This window comes from Phascolarctos cinereus, unplaced genomic scaffold (assembly GCF_003287225.1).
Source record: "Phascolarctos cinereus isolate Bilbo 61053 unplaced genomic scaffold, phaCin_HiC Scaffold_726;HRSCAF=1367, whole genome shotgun sequence".
Lineage (NCBI taxonomy): Eukaryota > Metazoa > Chordata > Mammalia > Diprotodontia > Phascolarctidae > Phascolarctos > Phascolarctos cinereus.
Genome location: NW_027556098.1, coordinates 33,661,931 through 33,689,777, shown reverse-complemented (window position 1 = coordinate 33,689,777; position 27,847 = coordinate 33,661,931). Strand labels below are relative to the sequence as shown.

Here is a 27,847-nt window from a genome sequence, read left to right as displayed (position 1 = left end):
CTGAAGACCTCTGAGATGCCTTTCAACTCTCATCCAAAGTAAAAATCAGCCATACATTTTTAGTTAGGTATCATTAGTCCTTAAATGACTTTCTAGATCTCTCTCACATTTAATAAGAGGAGAAAACAAACACACAAAACAAAACTAGTTTAATCAGATAACACCTGGGAGTAAAGTTCACTGTTACTTACCCATAATTTTCTAGTACCCCCTTGCTGACCTGTTGGAAGCTCTAGGTGGAGATCACCACCACTTGAATACATTTCTACAACCTATGAGAAAAGGAAATGAAATCCTCAATTACATTCACCTTCAGTAGAAGAGATTTGTAAGAAAAGAAAAATAAGTCTGATACACTAATTATATTGAGATCAGACAAAAATTCAGTAAAAGATAGATAGTTATTAAGTTAAAACTATCACAACTATGTAAAAAGCACTGTATTCTTGATACTCAAAGTATCATAATTTAAAATAAGCCTAGGAACATGTATCCCAATGTTATCAGAATTAGAATGAACAAAATTTATTTGCAGACAACTTTGGTATTCATGGGATGTTAAGCATATAAAAATCAATAAGAAATGAAATGCTTTAGTGGGTCAAAAGTATTTTTTCCTGGTTATAACTTTATTTTTTTTGTCATGTTTCATTTTATTTTCAGTTCCAAGTTCTTTTCTTTCCCTCTCCCCCTCTCCTACCCATTCAGAAAGCAAGAAAAAAAAGAATCCATTACAAATATGTAGAGTCAAGCAAAGCAAATTTCCTCATCGGCCATGTTCCAGAAAAAGACAGAAAAATGAAATTGTGCTTCAATTAGTATTCTGAGTCCATCAGTTCTTTATATGTACATGGACAGAATGGTTTTGTCAGGGGCTGTTGGAACTGTGATTGGTCATCGTGTTGTTCAGTTACTAAGTCTTTCAAACCTGATTATTTTATAAGATAGGTATTATTGAATAAATTGTTCTTCTGGTTCTGCTCACTTCACTCTGTGTCATTTCATACAAATCTTCCCAGTTTTTTTCTGAAACCACACCCTTCATCATTTTTTACAGCACATAGTATTCCATCACATTCATACACCACAACTTGTTCAGCCATAACCCAACTGATAGGCACTTCTTCAGTATCCAATTCTTGGTTAACACACACACAGACAGACCTCTGCTTTGAATATTTTTATACATAGGAGTCCTTTTACTCTTTCTTCGATCTCTTTGGGTTATTGGATGAAAAGATATGTATAGTTTAGCAGCTTTTTGGGCAGAGTTCTAAATTAGTTTCCAGAATGGTTAGATTTGTTTACAGTTCACCAACAGTGCATTGGACTACCTTTTTACCCATGTCCCTTTCAGGATTCATCATTTCCTTTTTTTTTTTTATCTTAGTCTGATAGGTATGAGGTAGTACCTCAGAGTTGTATTAATTTGCGTTTCTCTAATTATTAATGACTTAGGTACTGTTTTTCATATGGCTGTTTACAGCTTGGATTTCTTCCTTTGAAAAATACCAATTCATATCTTTGACCAGTTATTAAATCTGACTCAGTTCCCAATGTATCTTAGGAACAAGACCTCTGATAAGAGAAAAATGCTACAAAGGTGCCCCCCCTTCTGCTTTTCTTCTAATTTTAGCTGAACTGTTTTTGTTTGTGCAAATCTTTTTAATTTTTGGTAATCAAAATTATCCATTTAGCTCCTATGAACCTCTCTCATGTGGCTTTAACTTTTCATCTACCCATTGATCTGCATGTAATTTCTTCCATACTCCACTAATCTGCGTACTATATCACGCTTTAAGACTAAATTATTTACCTATTTTGAACTTGTCTTGACATATGGTATGAAAGTTGGTTTATGCTTCGTTTCTGTCAGAATATTTTCTGGTTTTCCTAACAGTTTTAGTCAAATAATGAGTTCTGCCTCAATTGCTGGGCTCTTTGAGTTTATCAAAGATGAGGTTACTGTTCTCATTTGCTTCTGTATATAGTTTATCTAATTTGTTTTATTGATCCACCACTCTATCTTACCCCATACTAAATTGTTTTGACAACTGTAGTTTTGTAATGTAGTATGCAATGTGGTACTGCTTGTCCTTCTTCCCTTCTTCATTAATTTCCTTGATATTCTTGACCATTTATTGCTACAGATAAATTTTATTATGATTTTTTCCTAGCTCAATAAAAGAATTTTGTTGGTTTGATTGGTATGTCACTGAATAAGTACATTAATTTAGGTGGTATTGACATTTTTCTTATATTGGCTAGGCCTGCCTATGAGCAAATAATATTTTTCAAATTATTTAGATTTGTCTTTTTATGTGTGAATTGTTTTATAATTGTGTTCATTCACTTCTTGAGTGTATCTTGGCAAGCAGACTCTCAAATACTTTTTACTGTCTATGTTGATTTTAAATGGAATTTCTCTATCTCTTCATGCTAGGTTTTGTTGGTAACATACACAAATAATGAAATTTGTGTGAATTTATTTAATATCCTGAAACTTTCTGCAACAACCTCAGCAACAAAGTCGATTGTTTTGACTAGTTTTTCAGCTGACTCTTTACAGTTCTCTAGGTAAATCATATCATGTGCTAAGACTGATGGGTTTCTTTCCTCATTATCTTTGCTTATTCTGTCAATTTCTTCTTCTCGTCTTATTGTTACAGCTAGCATATCAAATACAACATTGAATGCTGATGGTAATAACGACCATCCATGCTTCACCCCTGATCTTACTGGAAAGGCTTTTAGTGTACCTTCATTACAGAAAATGCTTGCTTTTGGTTTTAGACAGATACAACTTATCATTTTAAGGAAAGCTCTTATTATTCCTGTGCTTTCTAGAGTTGTGTTTTTTTTTCTTCTTAAGGAGTGGGTGTTATCTTTTATTAGCTTTTTTCTGCATCTATTAAAATAATCATCGGATTTTTTCCTTGCTTTTGCTGTGTTAATATGGTCAATTATACTTAGTTTTTTAAAAAAAATATCAAACCAACCCTGCATTTCTGATAAAAATCCAGCCTTGTCATAGCGTATGATTTTTGTAATGCATTGTTGCAATCTCCTTCCTAGAATTTTCGCTTTTGTACTGATATTCATTAGGGAAATTGGTCTGTAGTCCTCTTTTTCTGTTTTGACTCTCCTTGGTTTAGGTATAAAGACCATATTTGTGTCATAGAAGGAATTTAGAAGGACTTCTCCTTTAGCTATTTTAAACAAGTTTGTATAGTATTGGAATTAATTATTCTTTAAACGTTCGGTAGAATTCCCTCATAAATCCATCTGATCCTGGGGCTTCTTTTTTTTTTTTTTTATAGAGTTCATTGATGGCTTGCTCAATTTCATTTTCTATGATAGGACTATTTAAATACTCTATTTCACGTTCTGTTAATCTGGGTAATTTATATTTTTGAGAAGATTCATCCATCTCATTTAGATCATCAGTTTTACTGGTATATAGCTGGGCAAAATAGCTCCTAATAGTTACTTTTATTTCATCTTCATTGGGTGTGAATTTACCTTCTCATTTTTTGGATGCTAGTAATTTGGTTTTCTTTTGGTTTCCATTTGTTGCCCCTTCAGTGTTATCTACAAATGTTCTCAAGATGATTTAGCTTGACTTGGTCTCATGCCAAGCTTTCTGAAGGCTTGTTTTCCTCTCAGTTCTCCTTTTCTGTGTTTTGTGAAGCAGTATCATTTGCAATCATGTTGTCTTACTGGGTAGAATTTTGCAAATGAGATTTATGTTAAACTGTGCTACCATGTTTCTTTGGTTAGCAAGGAAATTAAATGTTTGCTGACTGAAGTGATTTCTGGGCCTATTTGCTCTTATCATTATGGTGACCATTTAAAACATGTTTAACTTACTCTAAGAAATGGTCAGGATCTTTACTTCAATTCATTTTCCATCTTCTCAGTCAATAGTAGTTTGCAGCTGTTGCTGTAATTACAAGCAATGTCTTTTTCTCATCTTTTCCCCTCTAATTGGTGAAGTGATAAAGTAGTGATGAGGAACTTCAATTGTCCAGACATCTGTTATAGTGCCTTCTCTTTTCCAAAAGGGAAACATTTGACAACTTTTTGACTTGCCTTAGTGATAATTTCATCCTTCTAAACAGTAGAGGAACCAACATTCCTCTCACTAATAGGGAGGAGAACTTGTTGCTTTGATGGGAGTGAGAGGAACCTCATGGAGAATGGACTACTCTCTCCTTAAGAATGTGATGGGTATCCCAGATTATTAGGAAAGCAGATTTCACATGGTTCAGAGGAAAGCCAGGATCCCATAGAGTAAAATATTACAAGGGAAGTGAGCTCAGAAAGAATGAAAGATGTACAAGGATGAAATTCTAAAGCAAATGAAACTATGAGATTTGTCTGAAAATACCAATGTGAATGTATTGGGAACTCATCAACCAATTTAAGATTTAAAAACTGTATGTAAAGAAGATGGAAGTAGCTTATAGCAGATTATAGAAGATGACTATAAGAGCATGATCCAATAAAAAGTGTTAAGAATGCTAAAACTGAGAATGAACTGATGCTGGTGAGAAGAGATAAGGAAGATCAAAGATGGGATAGCATCCTTGCTTTGGTTGGATGGGACGATTACATCTGACTATAACAGAGAAAAAGGACAGCTGCTCAATTCTAATGGTTTCTATTTTCTCTGCAAGAAATGACCTTTTCACTAGAAATGACAAAATAAAAATGATAACCAGGGAGTTGATACTTGAGAAAGATGAGAAAGTGAGAAAACATCCAGCTCCCACAACACCTGGATGAGATCAACTACACCCTTGGGTCCTAAAAGAACTGAGGATATGATGGTTAACTTACTATTAGCAATACGTGAAAAATCGTGAGAAATGGGAGAAACACCAGAATACTGGAGAAAATGTTCCTGCTTTCAAATATATAGCCTATAAACTATAGTCAGTGAGCTTGACTCTGATTCCTAGAGAAATTCTAGAATTGCTCATTAAAGAATTGATAAACATCTAGAAAAGGATGCACTGTTCAAAAAGCCAACACAGCTTCATCAAGGGGGAGATTAAGATTAACCTAACCTCCTTTTCTGACAAGACCACTAAGATCCTAAATGGGCAGAATGTTAACACCGTAGTTTTTCTAGACTTTAAAAGCACAGTTTTGGATAAAGTATCTCATAATTTTCTTGTGGAGAAGTTGGAGAGATATGGATCAGATGATAATGTAATCAGAAGAATCCATAACTCATTGGATGTTTGGACTAAAAGAAAGTTGTTAATGGTTCAATGCCAACGTGGCAAGAAGTCTCCAGTGGAGTACCTCAGGGATCTGTGCTCAGTCCAGTGCAGCTTAACATTTTTATCAACAACTTGAATAAAAGCATAGACAGTATGTGCATCAAATTTGCAAATGACCCAAAACTGAGGACACAAAACATACTAGAGATGACAGGCTCCAAAAAGATCTTGATAGGCTATAGCATTAGACAGAATCTAGTTAAGAAGAAATTCAAGAGGGATAAAAATAAGGTCTAGAACTTAGATACAAAAATCACATTTGAAAATAGAATATGGAAGAGGAACATGGACAGGCAGCAGCTTTCTGAAAAAGATCTGCAGGTTTAAGTGGACTGTAAGACAAATGTAAGTTTAGTAGTGTGATGTGGCAGCCAAAACAAGATAATGTAATCCTAGGCTAAGAGAGCCATAACTTCCAGGAATAGTAAGGGACAGTAAGTCCCACTCTACTCTGCCTTTGTAGGACTTCAAATAGAGTACTGTGTCTCATTCTGGGCATCACAGATGATAAGCTGTAGAGCGTCCAGTGGAGTAAAGGGCCTCTACAATCCATGATATATGAGGATCAGTCAACAGAACTGTGCATGTTTAGCTTGGAGAAAAGAGGCAGTGGGGACATGATAGCTCTCTTCATGTGTATGTAGGTCTTCAAACAGAAGCCAGAAGAATACCTGCTAGGTATGTTACAGAGTGGTTCCTTTTTGTATATGGATTGGACTAGATGGTTACTAAGTTCCCTTCCAGTTCTGAAATTCTGTGATTCTGTTAATTTTTAGCTTACTTCTAACTAGTTGGTGAATTGCCTATGCACAGGCATAATTATGAAATGATTCTGACACTAGTAACCAATCTTTTAAGATACAGTGAATTTCAATTTTTCTGTTATTATGTGGTGTTCATCATATCCAATACCTTTTGATTTTTCTTGAAAAAAGTACTCATGATATATAAGTATGAGGCTTCTAAGTAATACACAAATATTAAAACTGTTATTTCTTAATGCCAACCCATGAAAAAAAGTCACCACACAATGCACTATGCTCCCTGAACTTACCCTCGCTTATGTCACTGAATGTCAGGCTACAAACTGACATGAGATAGAGACTTTTGGGAATTGGGGGGAAGAGAAAGGAGGAAATAAGAATTTACTGAGTATCTACTGCAACTGTGCCAAGCACTTTTACCTTATTTAATCCTCACAACAGCTTGAGGTGGGTGCTATTATTATCTCCATTTTACAGTTGAGGAAACTGAGGCACAGGTTAAGTGATTTGCATAGGATCACACAGCTGGTAAGTATCTGAGGCCACATTTGAACTCAGGTCTTCCTTATTCCAGGACTAGTGCTCTATCCACTGTGCCAAATAGTGAAACTATATATAGAATTTACCATTTTCTTCTTTGCCACAGAAGCTGGCATATAGGTGTCGATTATTTTCATGGTATCCTTTTTGATTATTCTTATAACAAGTGCTATAAATGAAATGACTAAGAGTCCCAAGAAATAAAATTTATTGCTTCCTTTGGGGGCCCAATGAAACCAACTTCACTAACTAGTTTGTTCACTTTTCCCAGGAGAATTTGTGACCAGTCCTTCCCCTTAACTGAAATTTCTTGTGTATTCTGATATCATTAATAGTGATAATAATAAATATTCATTTTAGTTTGGTTCCTCTAGTAATGTATCAATTTGTTGGTTGTTGGACAAAAATCTCACAAGCAGAACAACAATATGCAAATTAATGACTTTACAGACAGTATAAGAGTCAAGTGTCCCCAGGCTCTTGTTGGTTAATCCACTGAAGTAAAATTGATCAAGTCTAAATAGAATGATTTATGTCTTATTGTGCACAATAGAAAGCCCCAGAGTTGGATAAGTCAGGGAGACACACAGTCAATTCTGATCAGCAGTGTGCAGAATAGACTAGAGTTGAGAGACTTGAGTTATAGAGACCATTTAGCAGGCTGTTGCAATAATCTAGGGTCAAGGTGGTGAGGGACTGAAGTAAGCTCATAGCTATTTGAGTAGAAAAAGGGGGTCTGATGCCAGAGATGTTGTGGAGAAAGCAGCAGCAAGATCAGATAAGTGACTGGATGTGTGGGGTGAAGAGTAAGGAACTGAGGGTGGTACACAGGTAGGAGACTGATAAGATGCCTTCACAGAAACATAGAAGGGAACCAACTGAACACAGAGAGGGAATGGCCTTGGCAATGAGAAGGGCTACCTCTCTGTAAGACTTGGGGAGGAGAAAAGGGATAATAAAGTCAAGGAGGTCTGTGATGGAGACAATGGAAAAAGTGGGAGCTTTAGGTGAATGGCCTCAATTTTCTCAGTAAAGAAAGAGAGAAAGCCCTTAAGAGGTGTAGAAAATTTGAAGAGGAAAGAGAAATTTTAGAATAGCTTCAGTGGGGAGAGATATGGAATCAATTAGGGAGGAATAAAATGACTGCTGTATTGCAGAGAGGCCCCAGTTAAAAGTGGACCTAGAACAAAGCCCTAATTTTCTAACTAAAGCTAGAGAGATGAGTAATAAAGGGAAATATCAACCAGCATTAAAAAAAAATTGTAGCTCTAGAACAGGCCTGCACAACATACTGCCCACAGGCCACAAGTGGCCCACCAAAGCTGCCCTCGGGCGGTATGTTGTACAGGCCTATTTTACATCCTACATTTTTCAAGGGCTGCCCAAAATACTTTCTTAACCCAAGAGCTGAATGTTGTGCAGGCCTGCTTTAGAAATATCCCCAAATAGGTAGTATATAACTCTGAAACAACTGCAGGCAGTGACTCAATGGATTAAAAAATGGATTTTTTTTCTGCTAAGGTTACATCAACAACTAGAAGAAATGAAGCAAGAAATATATAAGCTCTGGAGGAAAGGACTGGAAGGAGAATAAACAGCTTAGAAGTGAAGGTAGTAAACCTGACTAATAAAACAGACTCTGAAAATAAAACAGAAGATCAGACAGAAACCAGTGACTACATGAGAACAAGAAATATTAGAACAAAATGAAAAGACTAAAAAAAATAAGGTATGTGATATCAAAATCAAATACCTAGAAAACAGGTCAGGGTTAGGTAATTTAAGAACCATTGGACTCCACAAAAACCATGATTTAAAAAAAATAAAGGCTTGGACATTATATTTCAAGAAATCATAAATGAAAACTGCCAAGACCCACTAGAACTAAAGGGTAAAATGCAGATAGAATGATAGTATCCATTAATCACTTCCTAAAGGAAAGCCCCAAAGGAAAAGTCCCAGAAAGGTTATATCCCAAACCCAGAATTACATATCAAATAAATAATGCTGGAAACATACAGAAAGAAGCAGTTCAAACATCAATGAACCACAGTTAGGATTACATAAGATATGACCCTTCTACTAAAATTGAGAGATCTTGAAACACAATATTTCAAAATGCAAAAGATAAAAATGCACAACTAAGAATAGCTAATTCTGAAAAGTTAAGTATAATCCTGCAGGGAAAAGAGTTAGGCTTTTGATTCAATAGAGTATATTCAAGCATTTCTGATGAAAAGATTGGAACAGAGAAGGACCTCAGAAATGCAAACACAAGATTCAAAACCTAAAAAGGTAAATTTATTTGGTCAATTTAAAGGAGTTATATGATGATAGGAAAAAAAAGACCCCAAACAACAAATGTCCCTTCATAACTCTAATTCCTTCAAAGGGTATGAAAAAGTTAAGAAAACAGAGGTCCTATTATGTTCTTAGGGTTTTAGGAGATGAAAGAAAAGGGAAGGTAAAAGGAATATAACAGTATAGAAAAAAGAGGAATAAGGTAGTGAAACTTGCTCTTTCTCATAATGGGGTACATACAACAACATTTTAATCCAAATAACTTTGAAAGACTTTTAAGAACTCTGATCAATTCAATGACCAACCATGTCTCCAGAAGACAGGTGATGAAACATGTTACCTATATCCTGACAGAGGGTTGATGATCTCAAGGAACAGAAAGAGGCAAACATTTTTGGACAGGAACATTATATGGATTCTATTTGCTTGACTATACTTATTTATTATAAGGGATTCCCCCCGCCCCTTCCCCTTCTCTAGGTTTTAATTGGGAGAGGAGTTTGGTGAAGAGGGGAGTTAGCAATAATAATGCCAAGAAAAATGGATAGAAGGGAACAAAAAGAAAATTAGAAGGAAGCACAGACAAGGAGGATAATTTTGTTTTGTTTCTGTTTTTTGCTAGGCAATGGGGTTAAGTGACTTGCCCAGGGTCACACAGCTAGTAAGTGTTATGTGTTTGAGGCCAGATTTGAACTTAGGTCCTCCTGAATCCAGGGCCGGTGCTCTATCCACTGTACTACCTAGTTGCCCCGAGAATACTTTTGAAAATGACATATGGAATTGTTGTATACTTTTTTTTAAAGCAAGAATATGAAATAGAGATTCATAATTTCTATGTAATCCTCTTTTGGTGTTATACTGCATACAGTCAGATCTGCTATCAATTGTTTTGAAAAGACAAATTTGTTCCAATCTGATTGATATATTAGGGAACAGTCTGAGAAAATTCAAATTTTATGTTTGATTATATGGAATTTTGTTTGAGATAAAATGAGAGAGGACAGAAAACAGCATTACTTCCTAACAAATACTTACAAGTTATAACCCCTCTGATGTCCACTTCCACAAGCAAACTTCAGGTCTTATCCCAGTTAAAGCGCCATATTTATTGTGTATCTTCTGGAACAGTAGGAGCTGTAAGCAGTTGTGGGCTGATCTGACCTTCCCATAGGCTCCCACCTTCCACCAAGGCCCTAGAGGTCCAAAGTGTCAGTTGACCTACCAAGCCCCAAGTCACTAGACTTTGACAACCCAGATTCTGTAGGAACTGGGGTGCAGGCAAACAGCAGCCTGAGGCCAAGGACACTATCATTATTAATTGTAGTGTTTATGTATTTTTCATTCATTTAACATATATAAGACTATGTTACCAATTTTATTAGGTCCCTATCTTTTTTTTTGGGGGGGTCATTAATGAAGTTCCTAAGTGCTGTGTCCCTAGCCCCACTTTGCCCATAAGCCTTGTGGTTTATATTGTGTTATTTGACCTAGCATAATGATTTTTAGGAATGAATATATTAAATTATAGCAGAAGTGACTATATAAGGAAATGCTCTTTTTTGGTGTTTAAGTTTTTTGGGAAAAATTTAAATTAAAAAAAGAATATGAAGGGAGATAAAAGCAAAATATAAACATGAATATTTTGAGCAAGTTTATAGAGGAGTCTATATTGGAACTGGAAAAACAATATATTACTGATTTTTAATTCTGCTATTTATGTTTATCTAAATTACTTCAGAATAAAAATGATATTTTTTTTTGCTTTATATTTTCTTAAATTTACAGGAATGTAAACCTGACCACACAGCAAAGCATAACGTTGATGTATCAAGTTGAAAATATCTTACAGCTGAATATTTGAAATTTTGATTTTATGAGGGCACCAGTCATCCTTCTTCATATCCTTTACTACGTGCTTTTGGAAAGTTCACTTTAAATTCTCTAGATTAAACTTAACTCTTGCATAAAGTAATAGTATAACTTGTACACTAAGTAAACAGTACCAAGGCAAATACAAAGGACAAACATATTAGAATTTTAAGAAAATAACCTTGCCTTAGATGACATTTTGATAACTAAAAAGTTTTTGGGGAAAAAAAAGGGCAGCTGGGTATAAGCAAGTAAGGTGATGCTGTTTATATATGCATACACATACATATAAGAGATGTATATACATGTATAAGTAAATGTATATAAATGAACACACATGTATTTGTATACACACACATATACATACATACAGGAGTACTGAGGTTAATTCCTTTTCATTATGAAGCTGGAATCAAGATATGTGGTCAGAAAAACATACTGTTTTTGTTGTTGATTTTTCCTAATAGTGGCATAGTGGTAGGAAGAAGGAAAGAACATGAGTTCAGATGTATGTAATACTACTCCTCTACTGCAGCGTACAGCAGCTTATGCTGCATACTTTGGCAAAAGGGAACAACAAATCTTTCCCTTTGACTGCAGGCCTTTCCAAAAATAGCCAGGGGAAAAATAACAGTTGTATGTAGGTGGAGTTTCTTTGAGGATCTGTTACAGAAGCTAGCTAGAACAAGAAGGATATTCTATTACTTAAGGAGACAAAATGACATCAATTTATCATTAGGAATAACAGGAGAAAAAAAAGGTTTATTGTATCTTCCTTGCTTCACTTATGTACTGTGAAAGATGTTGGCTACAACAGTACTTTTCTTTTGTTTGACAAGTGATGTTTATTTAAATAAAGGAATTAAACTTCTTGAGTGCCTACTATGGGCTAGTCACTGTCCCATCCTCTTTCAGAATATTCCCTGTCAATGTTGGGCAAGTTAAGAAAAACTTCCACGACTGATAACATGGAAAGCAATTCCTATTTATTTTAGGTTACTCTTCATTGTTCATGAACTGTATGTCTTATGTACAGAATATTCAAGTATCTTGTATTTGCCTTATTTCTCTTCTGACCATTTTGCTGCTTAGTACTACCTCTAGAACAAGGTTCTGTGTGGAGAAACAATATTTTAGCTCCTATACTTTTTCGCAGCCTGCCAAAAACGGGTGGGCCAGGTAACATTTATTATATAAGCAACCACGTGTAGGCTGCTGTGAGTCGTGGCTCCACCAGATTAAACTGAAGGCTTCCCAAGCCATCCAGAATTAAATCTCTAGACTTTAATAAAGCAGCTTTGTATCCATAGTGGGTCCTTGGAACTTATTCTGAGGGTTACTGGTATGCTATATATCACAATATAGTAACCAGTATACCAGAGGAGACAGAAAAAAGTCCTCTGCTTTAGCTGAAGAATTTCTGAAGTATAAGTAGGAAGTACCAATAACTCTCATGTTCAAAGAGTACACAAAATGGAAGGCTAAAAGTATGGATGATAACGAGCCACAATAGTGTAAAAGTTGAGAGCTGTAGAGTTGGTATGTTTCATATGCCTGGAACTGGGGAAAGGAGTTACATTTAGGTAAGGGAAATAGCTGCAGACAGCGGTCAACTCCTGGACACAGTTCTACTACAGCAATAACTGAAGGGAAATGTGGTACACATTTTCCCATTAGCTAATCTTTTACTTCTAAGTAACAACAGTGAAAGATCATAGAAATAAGAAATTGGAATTATAACTTATTTACCAACAACATATCCACAGAATCACAGTATCTTAGTCCTGGAAGAGTCTTATGGTTCAACTTTTCATGTGGTCATTTGACTCAATTGCCAGAAATTATTTGTGTACATATATACTGGGACAGAAACAACTTAAGGCATTAGCCTAGAAAGGAACAAATCTCGTATGGTGGAAAACAGACCACTGTTAAACTATTTAAGGTATTTTATGCTGCAGACCCAAACAATTTTAGAGTTGCTTCAGAAGTAAATTTAGGCCAAAGAAAGAGCTATAAAAGTATTCTCTCTCCTTTTAATACACTTATAATGAAACATCTGGGAAGAGGAGAAGATGCTAAATCCAAATAAGCTTAAAAATAATAGTTTCAATACAAATAAATGCAGTCTTTAAAATACTCTACCCCTACCCTCCAACCTAGAAGTAACTGAGTTATGGGGTAATTTCTTTAATCCTTCAGTAACTGAGTTTTCAAGTGATTTCTTTTATGTGATCTTCAGCAAGATCACATGAGTTATCAAGATGCACTCACCTGTAAAGGTTCACTGTGAGGATTGTGTATATTGATTATAGGTGAAAAACTGCTATTTACAGGAACTCTGGCCCCGATAAATGGGCGTAATCTATATGGGTTTGGAACACCAACACCAAATACCTGTTTCAAAATAGAAAAATAAAAGATGCATTTAAGCTACATCTCCATTACTTTAATCTATCTAGAACTGAGACTGAGAGGCAAGCAGCACTGTGAAACAGACAGAGAGCTAGTCTCAGAGTCAGGAAGATCTGGGTTCATGCCCCTTCTCCAATACATACTAGCTGTGTGACCCTAGCAAGTCACTCTTTAATCACATATATATGACATAGCGAACACATTTCCTGTATGATTATTTTTATTACATAGTTATTAAGAATTAAAATGACACTAGCATGTATGCACACAGTTGTTTACATATTGTCCCACCTTTGGATTTCTAGCGCTTAAAATAGTATATGGCACACAGTATGGCTCAACAAATGCTCATTGACTATTGACAGACACCAGGAGTTAATGTTATTGAAGTTATATCACATGTATATCACAAAAATGAACCAAAAGGTATTTATCTCCAAATCCTTGCCACCCTCTCTTTGGCTAATTCCTAAGGTATATCCTAGAGTAAAGCAATTTATAACTAAATAGCTAACCCAGTTCCAAGTTATCCCTGCACAAGAAAGGCAAACAAGCTCTTTCTTTAATTTGTTCTCTTAGCAAATATTTTAATGTCTACTACGTACATAGCACTATGCTAAATGGTGATGGATATATGAAGAACAGAATTAATGGAAGAAATAACAATAAATCGATATACCAAAAAGTCTTGCCTACGCTCACACCACACTAGCCTACCATTGTGATCGTTTCACAAGCATACTTTGTTTTATCATGCTTCACAGATACTGCATTTTTTGCAGATTGAAGGTTTGTGGCAACACTGTTGAGTAAGTGTATCAGTGCCATTTTTTAAATAGCATGGGCACACATCATATCTCTGTGTCACATGTTTCAAACTTTACCATTATTATAATATCTGTTATGGTGATCTGTGATCAGTGATCTTTTACTATTTTTTTACTATTTACTATTACTATTATAATTGTTCTGGAGTGCCATGAACTGCACCCATACAAGATTTGGATTTATAAACTAAAGTCTTTATTTGCTTTAAAACAGATAAATCATAAGTATCTTTCAAAAGGCCTTCCTAATAAATTATCAATATGATTTAAAAATTGTTATTCCCCTTTTTAATTTTTACATTACATTGGCTTCCAAGTATATTACTCACTCTCGCTCTACCCAGAGAACTACCCCTTGTAGCAAAAAATAAAAGAGAAAAAAGCTTTGCAAAACTAATTGCCATATCAATTGTCTGAAAGTTAAGTGTAATGTTCCAAATCTATAGTTTTGCAGCTATGTAGAGGGAAAGAAGTCTCCTTATGTTTTCTTTCTTTCAAGTTTGGTTACTTTAATCATAGTGTTCAGTTTCACTTTAACTGTTCTTTCAATTTGTAACGTTATGAACTACCTATGTCTGTATCTCTAGATACATATATAAAATTCTTCTGCTTTTGCTTATTTCTCGTTCTTTCGTAAATTGTATCCATCATTTCCTACCTTGTGGTAATAATTCTTTTATTATAATACACAACTATTTAGAAATTAACTAATCAATGGACATCAACTTTGATTTTAGGTCTTTTAGCTCTGAAAAAGTATGACTTTTGTATAGAAGTTAATTTCTTAACTTCTCTCTTAAAAATTTTGTTAATGTAAATTTTCAGAAATATAATTTTCCCTCTGAAGACTGTATCAGCTACATTACAAAAATTTTGGTAAGGCATGTCATAACTATAATTATCATTCACATATTTATTGTTTCTATAATTTGTTTTTGACCCATTCACTGCTCAGTATGTCCCTTTGTTAATTAAAAATTTTATTACACTTTGGTCTGACTGTTTAGTATATCTACTTTCTCATTTATTTATAGTTTCTCCTTGTACATTGTCTACTTTTAAAAGGTAGCATGTCATACCAAGAAATAGATATATTCTTTAATATTCCCTTTTAAAAACACTATAAGTCAGATTCAAATTCTACAATTGTTTCTTTAGTTTAATATATTTCTTTTTGTTTATCTTTGTTAGATTTGTCCCACTCTGCAGGGACCTATAATTATGTTACAAATTGTGGTTTTTGAAATTCGGTCAGCTTTTTCTTTTCTTTTTCTTTCTTTCTTTTTTTTTTTTTTTGGTGAGGCAACTGGTAGTGACTTGCCTAGGGTCACATAGCTAGTAAGTATCACATGTCTGAGGCCAGATATGAACTTAGGCCTTCCTGACTCCAGGGCCAGTGCACTATCCACTGTTCCACCTAGCTGCCCCAGCTTTTTCTTTATGACTTTATAGTTGCTATCCCATTTTGTGTATTTATGCTTAGTATTTGACAGTGACTCATTATCTATGGTTCTCTTTAGCTTAATCTAATTTTCATTATTTCACCATTTAATTTCTCTTGATATTATGGATTTTCATTTCGACTTTGTCTACAATTCCTGTTTGTTTGTTTTTATTCACCAGAACAACAGTAAATGTTGGTATCTCATTTTCATTCTATATTTTAGAAATAAAAAAACATTTTTATTCAATTTTATTTTATGTCCATATTCCCTTTCCCTCCCCACCCATTGAGAAGTCAAGAAAAATAGAACCTATTATAAATATGTATAGACATGTAAAACAAATTTCTCCATTAACCAGGTTCCAAGAAAAAAACCCCAAGAAAAATCAAAAATAAAAAATGGTTCCATTTGCACCCAAAGTCCATTAATTCTCTTTCTGGAGGTGAGCCCTCCATGAGACACACATAAGAAGTGAATGAACCCTTTTTTTATCATGAGCCTTTTGAAACTGTCGTAGGTCACTGTGTTGATCAGATTCTTTCAGAGTTGATTATCTTTAAAATGTTAACCTTACACTATATACTGTTCTCCTTTTTCTGCTCACTTCACATGAATCTTCCCATCTGAAACCACTCCATTCATCATTTCTTACACCACAGTGGTATTCCATCATGTTATATATTTTGAGTCCCCAATTGATGAGTACCTTTTCCCAATATTCCCTCCAAAACGTTATTTTCTTTTCTTGTCTTCTTAGCCAATCTTACGGCTACTAGGGGGTACCTTAGAGTTGCTTCAATCTGCATTTCTCTAATCATTGGTGATTTAGAGCAATTTTCCCCCCACATGGCTACTGATACCTAATGTTTCTTCCTTTGAAAAATGCCAAATCATACCCTTTGACCATTTATCAATTGAATGGTGGCACTTCTTATAAATTTCACCCAATTCCCTATATATTAGAGAAGTGACAGCTCTATCACAGAAACTTGCTGCAAAAATTTCCTCCCCATCCCAACTTTCCTGTTTTTCTTCTAATTTTGGCTACATTGGTTTTGTTTGCACAAAAGCCTTTATTTTTATATAATCAAAATTATCCATTTTATTTCCTGTGAACCTCTCTATAGCTGATTTGATCATGAACTTTTTGCCCACATGACCTTTTATCTCTAAATCAAATATCCATTTTTGGCTTATCTTTGTATATAATGTGAGAAGTGGTTCTATACCTAGTTTCTCCCAGAATACTTTCCAGTTTTAACAGTTTTTGTCAAATAGTGAATCTTTGCCCCAGTAGCTGGGCTCTTTGGGTTTGTCCAACATTAAGTTAATGTGTTCATCTACTTCTGCATATTGTGTATCTAATTTGTTCCTCTTTCTTTCTTACCCAGTACCAAATTGTTCTGATGATTATAGCTTTGTAGTACAGTTTGAGATCTGTTATTACTTGACCCACTTACTTCCCTTTTTTCCCTTGATTCCCTTAATATTCTTGACTTTTTGTTCCCCTAGATGGAATTCTGTCATGATTTTTCAATAAATATCTATATAAAGTAACTATGTATTAGTTTGATTGGTATGTCATTGAACAAGTAAATTAACGTAGGTGATGGTGTCATTTTTATTACATTTGCTGGGTCTACCTATGAGCTATTAATATTTCTCCAGTTATTTAGATCTGTCTTTATTTGTGTGAAGTGTTTTGTAATCGTGTTCATTCACTTCTTCTGTGTGTCTCTGCAAGTATACAATCGAATATTTTCTACTGTCTATCGTGATTTTAAATTGAATTTCTCTATCTCTTCCTGTTAGGTTTTTTGTTGATAACATAAAGAAATGGTGAAGATTTGCTTGGGCTTATTTTATAGCCCAAAACTTTGCTAAAGTTGTTAGTTGTTTCAATTAGTTTTTCAGTTGACCTTCCACAAGACACCCACTACTACTCCCAGAATTATTTCAGAGGTCCACTGAGATCTCTTTCTGTCCCTTTGATTCCTTTTTCATTTGTCGGCACTAGAATGTTTCCAGTAATGCTGTTGCTTCTACCACAGTGGGGTACTCTTGGCTAGTCGCACCTCAGTGTCCTTAGACGTCTTTGTTTACCTTCTTAAGCTGCCCTGGGCTAGAAAAATGACTCACTGTGACTTTTCCTTGGATTTCTTCACCAGAATTCAGTCTGGGTCTTTTTCTTATTGCTGTGGAAGTGTACTAGGAGAGTTAGGTAAGAATTCTGACTTTAACTCTGCCATCTTGACCCCACCCCTCCTCATTTTCATTTTATTAAGTGCTTTTATTTTAAAATTTTCCCTAGGACCATAGATTTTATTTTTTCTTTCATTTATTGGGGCAAATCTTTATTATGTATTGCTTGTTTTTCCTTTTGAGCATTTAAAAAAAATCACCATGTTATATTCAAAGCTATCTTTTTTATGAGTGATTCCTTTTGGTCTTCTTTATGTTCTTTTCCATGTATGTCAGAAACATGTTACAATGACCCTTCTTTCTTTCTTTTATATTCCATTCTTTTTTTTTTTTAAGGTCAACATTATCCCTAAGTATCCCCCTCTCTTACCACTCCACTTCCCTTGCAATTGAGAAAAAATTAAAAGAAAACCTTTGTGACAAATGTGCAAAGTCAAGCAAAACAAATTTCCACAATGGCCTTGACCAAAAAGAAGTCATCACATTTAAATGTGTTTCCTGTATAGACCAGATTTTTGGGTATTTTTACTCAGTCTGCCCCTTATTTTAGTTTATTTGACATTTCAGTGCATTCACATTTGAAGATACTGTCATTAGGCTTGTGTTTGCATCCATTTGTTTATTTTCAATTTATTTTAAATGTTATTTATAAAAAATAAGACTTATATACATTTCAGGAAATATTTATCAAACACAGAGAGGTTTCTCACCACCTTCAAATTTTAAATAATTCATCTGAATAAGTATGAGTTATGAGTTGGGAAGATTTTCTGGAAAACAAATATGAAAATTGTTTATCAGATTGTTCTTACCTGGTATGTAAATACCCCATGATTAGATGTATTAATAAATAAAGTGTTTTCTACATTTCCCACTACTCTGGCAAGAAAAACTACATCAAATGATGTATTTCCTCCTGGAAGAATTTTCTGGAAAAACAAAACAAAACACAACAATAATAAAATGAAGCCAAATCATGGGGGAAATTACTAAAACATATTTACTTACTGATCAAAAGACTATATAAACATAGTTATAGTCAAAGTTTTCTAAAATATGATACTTCTCCTTTGTCTTCTCTTTTTCTAGCATCCTTATTACCCAAATCCAGAGCTCCTCTCTCCTTGTTTCCATAAATGAGGTGAGTCTAAAGGATCAATCAATAGTCTTTTCCCCTCCTTTTAGCATGTAAGCACTGGACCACTATCCATCATTTCTGAAGTAGTAAAACCTGCTTTTTAAAAATCCCTCCTCTTGTGCCCATCTCCACATGGTTTAGAAACGCCCAATGCTGGAGTTCTTTAGTACATAACTTGTATCTTTCTGATTCCCTGTAAGATGTTCTTTTTGTTTAAGGGGCTCTGTGAAGTGTGGCAACCACATTTCTCAAGAAGTGAAACTTGGACGTTTGGGGTGGGTACTGGAGTGGGTGGGTGGGGCAGCCAATATCTTTGATTAAAGTGTACTTTACTCTATGATTCCAATACTGTCAAACAATTTTCTTTGATGATTCCTTGAAAATAGCCTTCAGGGTTTTTTTTGGTCATTTTATCATTCTTAACTGGTAGAAGAATGATTCTGAGATTCTCTCTATGTGCCTTATTTGTCAGGTAGATTATTTGTTTAAACTCTATAGACTTTATATGCCAGGTGGTACCATGTATGACAGAGGGCTGTGAGTGGAGTCAAGAAGATCTGAGTTTAAACTCAGTTTCAAATACATACCAGCTACATGACTGGGGGAAGTCTTTTAATCTTCTTGCCTCAGTTTCCTAATCTGTTGTGAGGATCAAATAGGATAATAATTGTAAAGTACTTAGCACAGTGCCTAACACATATTAAGTGCCAAAAAATGGATTTCCCTCTAATTTTGCTATCTTCTGACAGTTCAATTAATTGCTGTCTTCACTGAAAATTTCAGTTCTGTTTCCTATATTGTTATTATTGAAAATACTAAAGTAGTCTCCTTGATATAAAACTACAATCAAATGCTATGAATTCACCATAACTCCTAAGTTAAGCAGTGACAAGTCATTCTGTAAATAAGTAAAAGTAATTAACACACACAAATACACACTGCACATTTGAAACACAGGTGTCATACTGATATTACCCCTAAACAGATGCTCTCCAAGATTCAACTTTATTTATTATATTTACTTATTATAAATCAAAACATTTTAATTTCAGTATTCTTTATGGAATCCCAAATTTCTTCAAGGAATCCTTTTGAGTTTCTTTCACTGTTTTTAGTTAGTAGTCGTTTTTAGATGCATATACTACTTCAATTACTGATCACACTAATACCATAGAATCACAATATGTGGCCATATTCTTTCCATTTATATTTTTAAAAATAATCTTGATGGTAGCAATCACATAAACAATAGTTCAGATGTTAACTGAAAGATTCTCACAAATGCTAATGATTAGCCTTGTTGCTGAAATTGCTGGAAGATACAACACAAATTTCTTCTGAATTTTATTATAAAATTGATTTGGGATTACTTCTACATCAAATCAATCATTTCCTGGCCACTACAATATAACAGATTTCACATTTTGACGGTATTATTTGGGATTCAACATGTCCAGTGCCTCTTAACTTTCTTCTGATACATAGGTGTGTCTATTTTTACAAGCCTCTGATTCTCCTCAACTGTTAGTCCTGGAACTATGTTTTACAACACACACACACACACACACACACACACACACACACACACACACACACACAGAGCTATCCTCCTCAATATCTACCTTTGCACTGGAACCATTGAGTATTAAAGCATATGTTAATTTACTTTGACACAACTTAATTCTACATATTTTTTTTATACATTTCTCTATGTGTTGCAACAGACATTAGTGCATTAACTGTGATTATTTTCATAGTAGTCATGCAAATGCTTATCATGAGCACTGTAAAGTAAGACGGCCAAATTCTACATGAATAGATGTTTTTGTTGCTTTTGTTCCTTATAAAGAACACTAAATCTGAAGCTGGAGGATATAGGTTTGAATGGCGGCTCTGCTACTTATTACCTATGTGACTTGGGTCAGTCAACCTCTGAGTCTTAATTTTCTCATCTATAAAATGGGCATTGGATAAAATGACCTGAGAGGTTTCTTCCAATTCTAAATCTATGATTTAAGAGATCAATAAGTATTTTTTGGGTAGATAAAACAAATATAATTCTAGGATTAGGTTTAAAATGTTCTTTAACATTTTAACAGACTCTCATTTAAGCAAAACTAAATTACTCAGCAATAAAACTATGTCACTTAAATTTCAGCTTGAGTAAATATTTACAACAGAAAAACTCACCATATAATTCTAGGATTAGGTTTAAAATGTTCTTTAACATTTTAACAGACTCTCATTTAAGCAAAACTAAATTACTCAGCAATAAAACTATGTCACTTAAATTTCAGCTTGAGTAAATATTTACAACAGAAAAACTCACCCTATTTTGAAAAAATGATGCATGAAAATGTGATGTTGTAGCGGATATTGATACTAAAGTAATAGTTTCTTCAGAACTAGGATTATGAAGGTAAACTTTTTCCATTTTTGGCATCCCAACTGGTCTGTTGAAAAAAATAAGAAAGAGGGCAAATGTATCACAACTTTTTCCCAAATGCTATTTTTTAAAAAATATATTATTGAACTCTTCTATTTTAACTTGACCTTCAATTCCCATATATGCTGCCCTCCCCCTGCAATGCCATCCCTTGTTTTATAACAAAACAAAACAGAGAGGAAAAAATGTAGTTTAGTAAAAAACCCAACAACATTATCTGACAAATTATGCAACATTGCACACCCATAACTTTACTTCTTCAAAGAGATGGAGGTATATTTTCTCATTTCTTCTTCAGGGTCTAGATTATTGTAGTTAATTATACAACATTGGGTTTAGCTTTTTTGTGTGTGTTTTTTTTTCCTCTCTCTTTTTATTCTTTCCATTTACATTGTTGTATTCTTTGTGTATACTATTTTGTTGTTTCTGCTTATTTTACTTTGTATTGGATCATATAAGTCTTCCCATACATACCTAAATGGTTTCTATTCTTCATTTCTTATGATGCAGTAATATTTAACTGTATTCATGTAACATAATTTCTTTCGTTCCAATCAAGATACGTCTACTTTATTTCTAGCTCTTAGCTACCACAAAATGTACTGCTATGAATTTTATGTATACGAGACCATTTTTTTCCCTTTGACCTCTTTAGGATTTAGGACTGACAGTGGGATCTCTAGGTCAAAGAGTATAGACAGTTTAATTATCTTTTTGGCATATTTCCAAATTGTTTTACAGAATCGTTAATTCAATTCATAGTTTGATTAACCATGTTTTAGTGTGCCTATCTTTCTATACCCCATCTTCCACACTGACAATTCCCATCTCTTTTTTATCTTTGCCATTTTGCTGGGTGTGAGATTAAAACTCCAATGTTTTGCTTTGCACTTCTGTTATTTTAGTAATTTGTTATTATTAGTTTGCATTTCTTTTTTCATGTTTTGATTTTAGTATTTATTTTTAACATTCTTTTCTTTTTAAATTTTGAGTTCTAAATTCTCTCCCTCCCTCCCACTCTTCTCCCACCCACTGTAAAAGCAAGCAAAATTATATCAATTATACATGTGAAATCATGCAAAACATATTTCCATATTAGCCATATTAGAAAAAAAGCAAGAAAAATGAAGAAAGTGAGAAAAATATACTTGTTTGCTCTCACAGATCATCAGTTTTCTCTTTGGAGGTAGATAACATTTTTTCATCAAGAGTCCTTTGGATTGCCTTGGATCATTGTATTGAGAGAATTGTGAAAAGTGTGTGACCCAAACTGACTTCATTTTGTAAAACTGACTATTTTGAGAGCTAAGTTTCATTTTCCTGTACATTCCACCTACTTACTAATCGTGGGAATTGAGTTGAATGACATTCTGTTTCACATCAGGGAAAGTCCACCTGCTTGCTCTACCCATTTCCAACTCCCAAAATTTGCTTATCCTTCGCCCAATTTGAAAAGTCCCTAATCTTTCCTCCAATTAGAAATCTTTCCAAATCCTGTATTCTGGCTTATATCCTGTTGTTTTCTTTTAAGGCATAAAAATATGTCTCCCCCCGTAGTGCCAAGAGGAGGAGGCCTGGTCCCAATTTGTTCTGCAATTGGCATGCACTGCTTAATAAACTGATAAAGGTTGGAAGTCTGAACTTTTGTTTCCTATGTTGTTTCAGATTTCACCCGTCACAGTATTGATCAGAGTAGTCAAGTCTTTCCCAGTAATCACCATTACATTGCTTTTACTGTGCACAATGATGTATGTCCCAGTTCTTCTCACTTCACTTTTTATTAGTTCGTAGGTCTTCTCATGTTTTGTTTTCTGAAATCACCCCCTCATCATTCTTTAAGCACAATAATACTCCATTCACAATCATATGCTACAACTCGTTCAGCCATTCCCCAGTTAATGAGCATTCCCTTAATTTCTAATTCTTTGCCACTACGAAAAAAGCTCCTAAAAGGTACAGGATATAGCATATAAGTAATTTTTCTTTTTATTTGATTTCTGTGGGGTATAGACCTAGTGGTGGGATTTCTGGGTCAAAGGGCATGCATAGTTTATAGCCCTTTGTGCACAGTTCATATTTATTCTCCAGAATGACTGGACCACTTGACAACACCACCAATAATTTAGTAGTGTACCTCATTTTCATTATCCCCTCTAAAACGTCATTTCTGTTATGTGTGAGGTGGTACCTGAAAGTTGTTTTAATTTGCCTTTCTCTAATCAATAGTGATTTAGAGTATTTTATATGACTATAAATAGCTTTAATTTCTTCTGAAAATTGCCTGTTCATATTCTTTGACCATTTATCAAATGAGGAATGGCTCTCATTTTTATAAATTTTATTCAGTTCCCTATATATGAGAAATGAAGTCTTTATCAGAGAAATCTGCCTTAAAATTTTTTGATGTTGCTTAATTATTTATGGTGCCTTTTAGCAAAATGTATTTTCCCCAATTATCTCTAATAGAGCTGTTTTTGCTTTTGTTTTTTCTGGGATTATGATTGCTACCCCTGCCTTTTTTACTTCAGTTGAAGCATATTAGATATTCTGCTTCAGCCCTTTCTTTTAACTCTGTGTGTGTCCTGTTTCAAGTTACAAGTAGCATCTTCTCATATAGGAATATAAACAGTTTATTGAATATCTTATGATTATTCTTTCATGTTTATCTTTCTCATACTTCTTTTGAGTCTTATGTTTAAATGTCAACTTTTCTTTTCAGCTCTGGTCTTTTCATCAGGAATGCTTGAAAGTCCTCTATTTCATTAAATAATCATTTTTTCCCCTGAAGAATGATTATATTTATTTTTGCTGGGTAGGTTATTCTTGGTTGTAATCTTAGCTCCTATAGCCTTTCAGAAGGTCATATTCCAACCCCTCCACTCTTTTAATGTGAAATCTGCTAAATCTTGTGTTATCCTGACTGTGGCTCCCTGACATTTCTTTCTGGCTGCTTGAAGTATTTTCTCCTTGACCTGGGAGCTCTGCAATTTGGCACACTATTTCTGGGAGTTTTCATTTTGGGAACTCCTTCAGGAAGTGATTTGTTCAATTTCTCTTTTACCTTCTGGATCTAAGATATAAGAGCAATTTTCTTTTATAATTTCTTGAAATAGGATGTGTAGCCATCCATGTTTTTGATCATGATTTTCAGATAGTCTAATAATTCTTAAATTATCTCTCCTGGAAAGGCAGAAACATCAAATGCATCCTTTTCAGATCATGATGCAATAAAAATTACTTGTAATAAGGGGCCATAAGACTAATTAATTAGAAACTAAATAATCTAATACTAAAGAATGAGTGGGTCAAACAACATAAAAACAATTAACTTCATACAAGAGAATGACAATAATGAAACAATATACCAAAACTTATGGGATGCAGTGAAAGCAGTTCTTAGGGGAAGTTTAATATCACTAAATGCTTACATGAATAAAATAGAGAAAGAGGAGATCAATGAATTGGTCATGCAACTAAAAAAGGTACAAAAACAAATTTAAACTCCCCAATTATATACCAAGTCAGAAATACTGAAACCAAAGGAGATTAATAAAGCTGAAATTAAAAAAAAAGTATTGAACTAATAAATAAAACTAAGAGCTGATTTTATGAAAACAAAAAAGAATAAAATAAATAAACCTTTGGTTAATTTGATTTAAAAAAAAAGAAGTAAACCAAATTACCAGTATCAAAAATGAAAAGGTGAAATTGACCACCAATGAAGAGGAAATTAAAACAATAATTAGGAGCTATTTTGCCCAACTGTATACCAATAAATTTGACAATCTTAGTGAAATGGATGAATATTTACAAAAATATAAATTGCCCAGATTAACAGAGGAGGAAATAAAATACATTAATAACCACATTTAATTCAGAAATTACTCCTGGATCTATTTTCCAGCTCAATTGTTTTTCCAATGAGATAGTTCACATTTTCTATTTTTTCTTTCTTCTGACTTTATTTTATTAATTCTTAATGTCTCATTGAATCATTAGTTTCCACTTGCCCAATTCTAATTTTTAAGGAATAATTTTTGCCAGTGAGTTTTGGTTTTTTTTCTACTTGGCCAATTTTTAAGTTCTTTTCTCCAGTGAATTTTTGTGCTTCTGATTTTCTTGCACCACTCTCATTCCCCTTACCCCCATTTTTTCCTTTACCACTCTTACATCTTTCTTTAATTCTTCCAGGAATTCTTGTTGGACTTGGATTCAATTGGCATTGTTCTTTGAAGCTGTGCTCATAGCTGTTTTCACATTATTGTCTTCTGAGCTTATGTCTTGGTCTTCACTGACACCACTGTATCTTTTTATGGTCAAATACTTTTTGTTGTTTGCCCATTTTTCTAGCCTATTTCTTGACTTTGAACTTTATGTTAAAGTTGGACTTTGCTTATCTGGTGGTGAGGAGGCTGTCCCAAGCTTTAGGCTTTTTATTGCTGCTGTTTTCAGAGCTGGTTTGGGGGGTCTGCAAGTTTTCAGTGCTTCCGAAGTGTCTGAGGTCATTGCTCTCCTGATCTGGAGATCTGCTTTTATCTACAAAGGGCCCCTGCTCCCTTGCAGCTTCGAGTCCCAGTGCTCCTCTTAGCCCTGGAACTGTGAGTAGGGCTCCTGTTCTTCTTTAGCCACAAGTGCTAGCGTTCCTGTTTGCCCTGGAACTGTGACTCAGAACTGTTCTGACAAAAGCGTTGTCAATCAGAGCCAGCAGTACCCACTGCCAGCAAAGGGTTCCTTGTAATATCTTTCTAACCAATTGTCCAACCTTACTGTCTGGGCTAAGAGGTCCTGAATCTGCTTCTGCTGTCACAGCCACTTTGCATTTTTTCTTGAGAACTTTTTGTTCATAATTATTTGGTTTTATTTGTTATCATATGATTATCAATTTGCTCCTTCTTGAGAACTGTTTGTGCTTATAATTTGACCACTTACCTACAGGGAAATGGCTTTTACTCCTATATATTTATGCTAGTTTCTTAGATAGCAGATATTTATCAGCAACATTTGATACAAAATTTTTTTTCAGTCACCAGCTTCTTTTCTCATCCTATTTGCATTGTGCTTTTTCATTTTATCTACTGTAATTGCCTTTATTCTTTGTCTGCTTAAAGAACTTCTCCATAGCCATGACTGAAAAAGGTACCTGATCTAGTTTTTTTTCTAACTTTTTTTATGGTGTATCCTTCAATAATCAAGTTATGTATCCATTTTGAGTTTACTGTAGTATACAGTATAAGCCAGAAAAGTTGGAACCTAAAATCAGCCAGAATCCTTTCTAGTTTCCGAAATAGTCCTAATCAAATAGAAGGCTTCTTTTCCAAATTACTTATATTCCCAAAATGATTTTAAAGTGGGAGACTGATTTTAACTTTGTGATTCTACCTTACCTAGCCTAATCTGCTTTTGTTTTTTAATCAGCACCAGTTTTGAGGGCCACTATTTTATAGTATAATCCATTTCTATTTCTTAAGAGGTTATCTTCAAATATGTTTATATTTAGATATCTATATATTTAATTGGTTAATGTTACTATAAACTTATTCTCAAACTCATCATTAACATTTAAGAAAAAAAAAACTCAATAAGCAGGAGCCCCTAAGGTACCTTCCAGGGTTAAATTTATGATGAACAGAAGACTTGGGTCTTAACCTAGAGTCCATTGATAGATTTCAGAGGGTTATTGAACTTGGACTGGAAAAAAAAATCACTTTTTATTTCCACTAACCTCTAACTAAAATTAAATATCTCCTTTAATTACGAATTTTAAACAAAGTATTATTGTGTCCATGACACAAAAAGGATAAGAACCACTGTAGTATTAGAAATGTCAGATTCTTTTTTCCTCTGTACCACTAGTTTATCTACTTATTTTCAATTGTTTTAGAAAGGAAATATGTCATAGTTTGGAATAGCTAGTTCAAAGCCTGCCTCTTGATACTTAAACTCACTTCCTTCTGCCTCAGTTTCTTCAGTACAAAATGGAGATAATCTTTCTAGTACTTAACATAACGAGCAGCTGGGTGATGCAGTGGATAGAGTGCTGGGCCTGGATTCAGGAAGACCTGAGTTCAGATGTGGCCTCAGATACTTACTATGTGATCCTGGGCAAGTCACTTAACCCTGTTTGCCTCAGTTTCCTCATCTGTAAAACGAGCTGGAGAAGGAAATGGTAAACTACTCCAGTATCTCTGCCAAGTAAACCCCAAATGGGGTCATGAAGTGTTGGACACAACTGAAAAATGACTGAACAACAACTGAACTTACATAACAGGGTAATTGTGAGGTTAAGTGACATAATGAACATAAATTGCTTTGTAAAACTTAACACACTAGACAGATACATAAATGCCAGCTATTAACAGATATTCCCAACTCCAATTCCCAATTTTAATTACATGTTACCTCAGTAGTAATCTGTTCCATTTGTGTAGGAGACCTGACACAGTTCATAGGAAAGCTTGATTGAGAGCTTAAAAAACAATGATACTCATTTATCAAAGTAAAAATTCAATCTCATATTTAGGATTAAAAAAACTAAGATAATCTCAGTCCATTAAAAACAGAATAATATGGGGGCAACTAGGTGGGGCAGTGGATAGAGCACCAGCCCTG

At 34.2% G+C, this 27,847-nt stretch overlaps 1 protein-coding gene across 5 annotated transcripts in view; it reads right to left on the bottom strand.

Moving 5' to 3' along the window:
* The window catches only part of TMEM131 (transmembrane protein 131), a 249,718-nt gene that overhangs the window by 62,106 nt on the left and 159,765 nt on the right, over positions 1-27,847 (bottom strand). For all 5 annotated transcript variants that reach the window (XM_078146325.1, XM_078146323.1, XM_078146324.1 and 2 more), the window contains 4 exons: positions 21,122-21,245; positions 18,467-18,583; positions 13,040-13,162; positions 192-272 (listed from right to left, as the gene is read on the bottom strand). In XM_078146325.1, the coding sequence (XP_078002451.1) occupies positions 192-272; positions 13,040-13,162; positions 18,467-18,583; positions 21,122-21,245 (445 nt within the window). The remainder of the gene's footprint in view (positions 1-191; positions 273-13,039; positions 13,163-18,466; positions 18,584-21,121; positions 21,246-27,847) is intronic.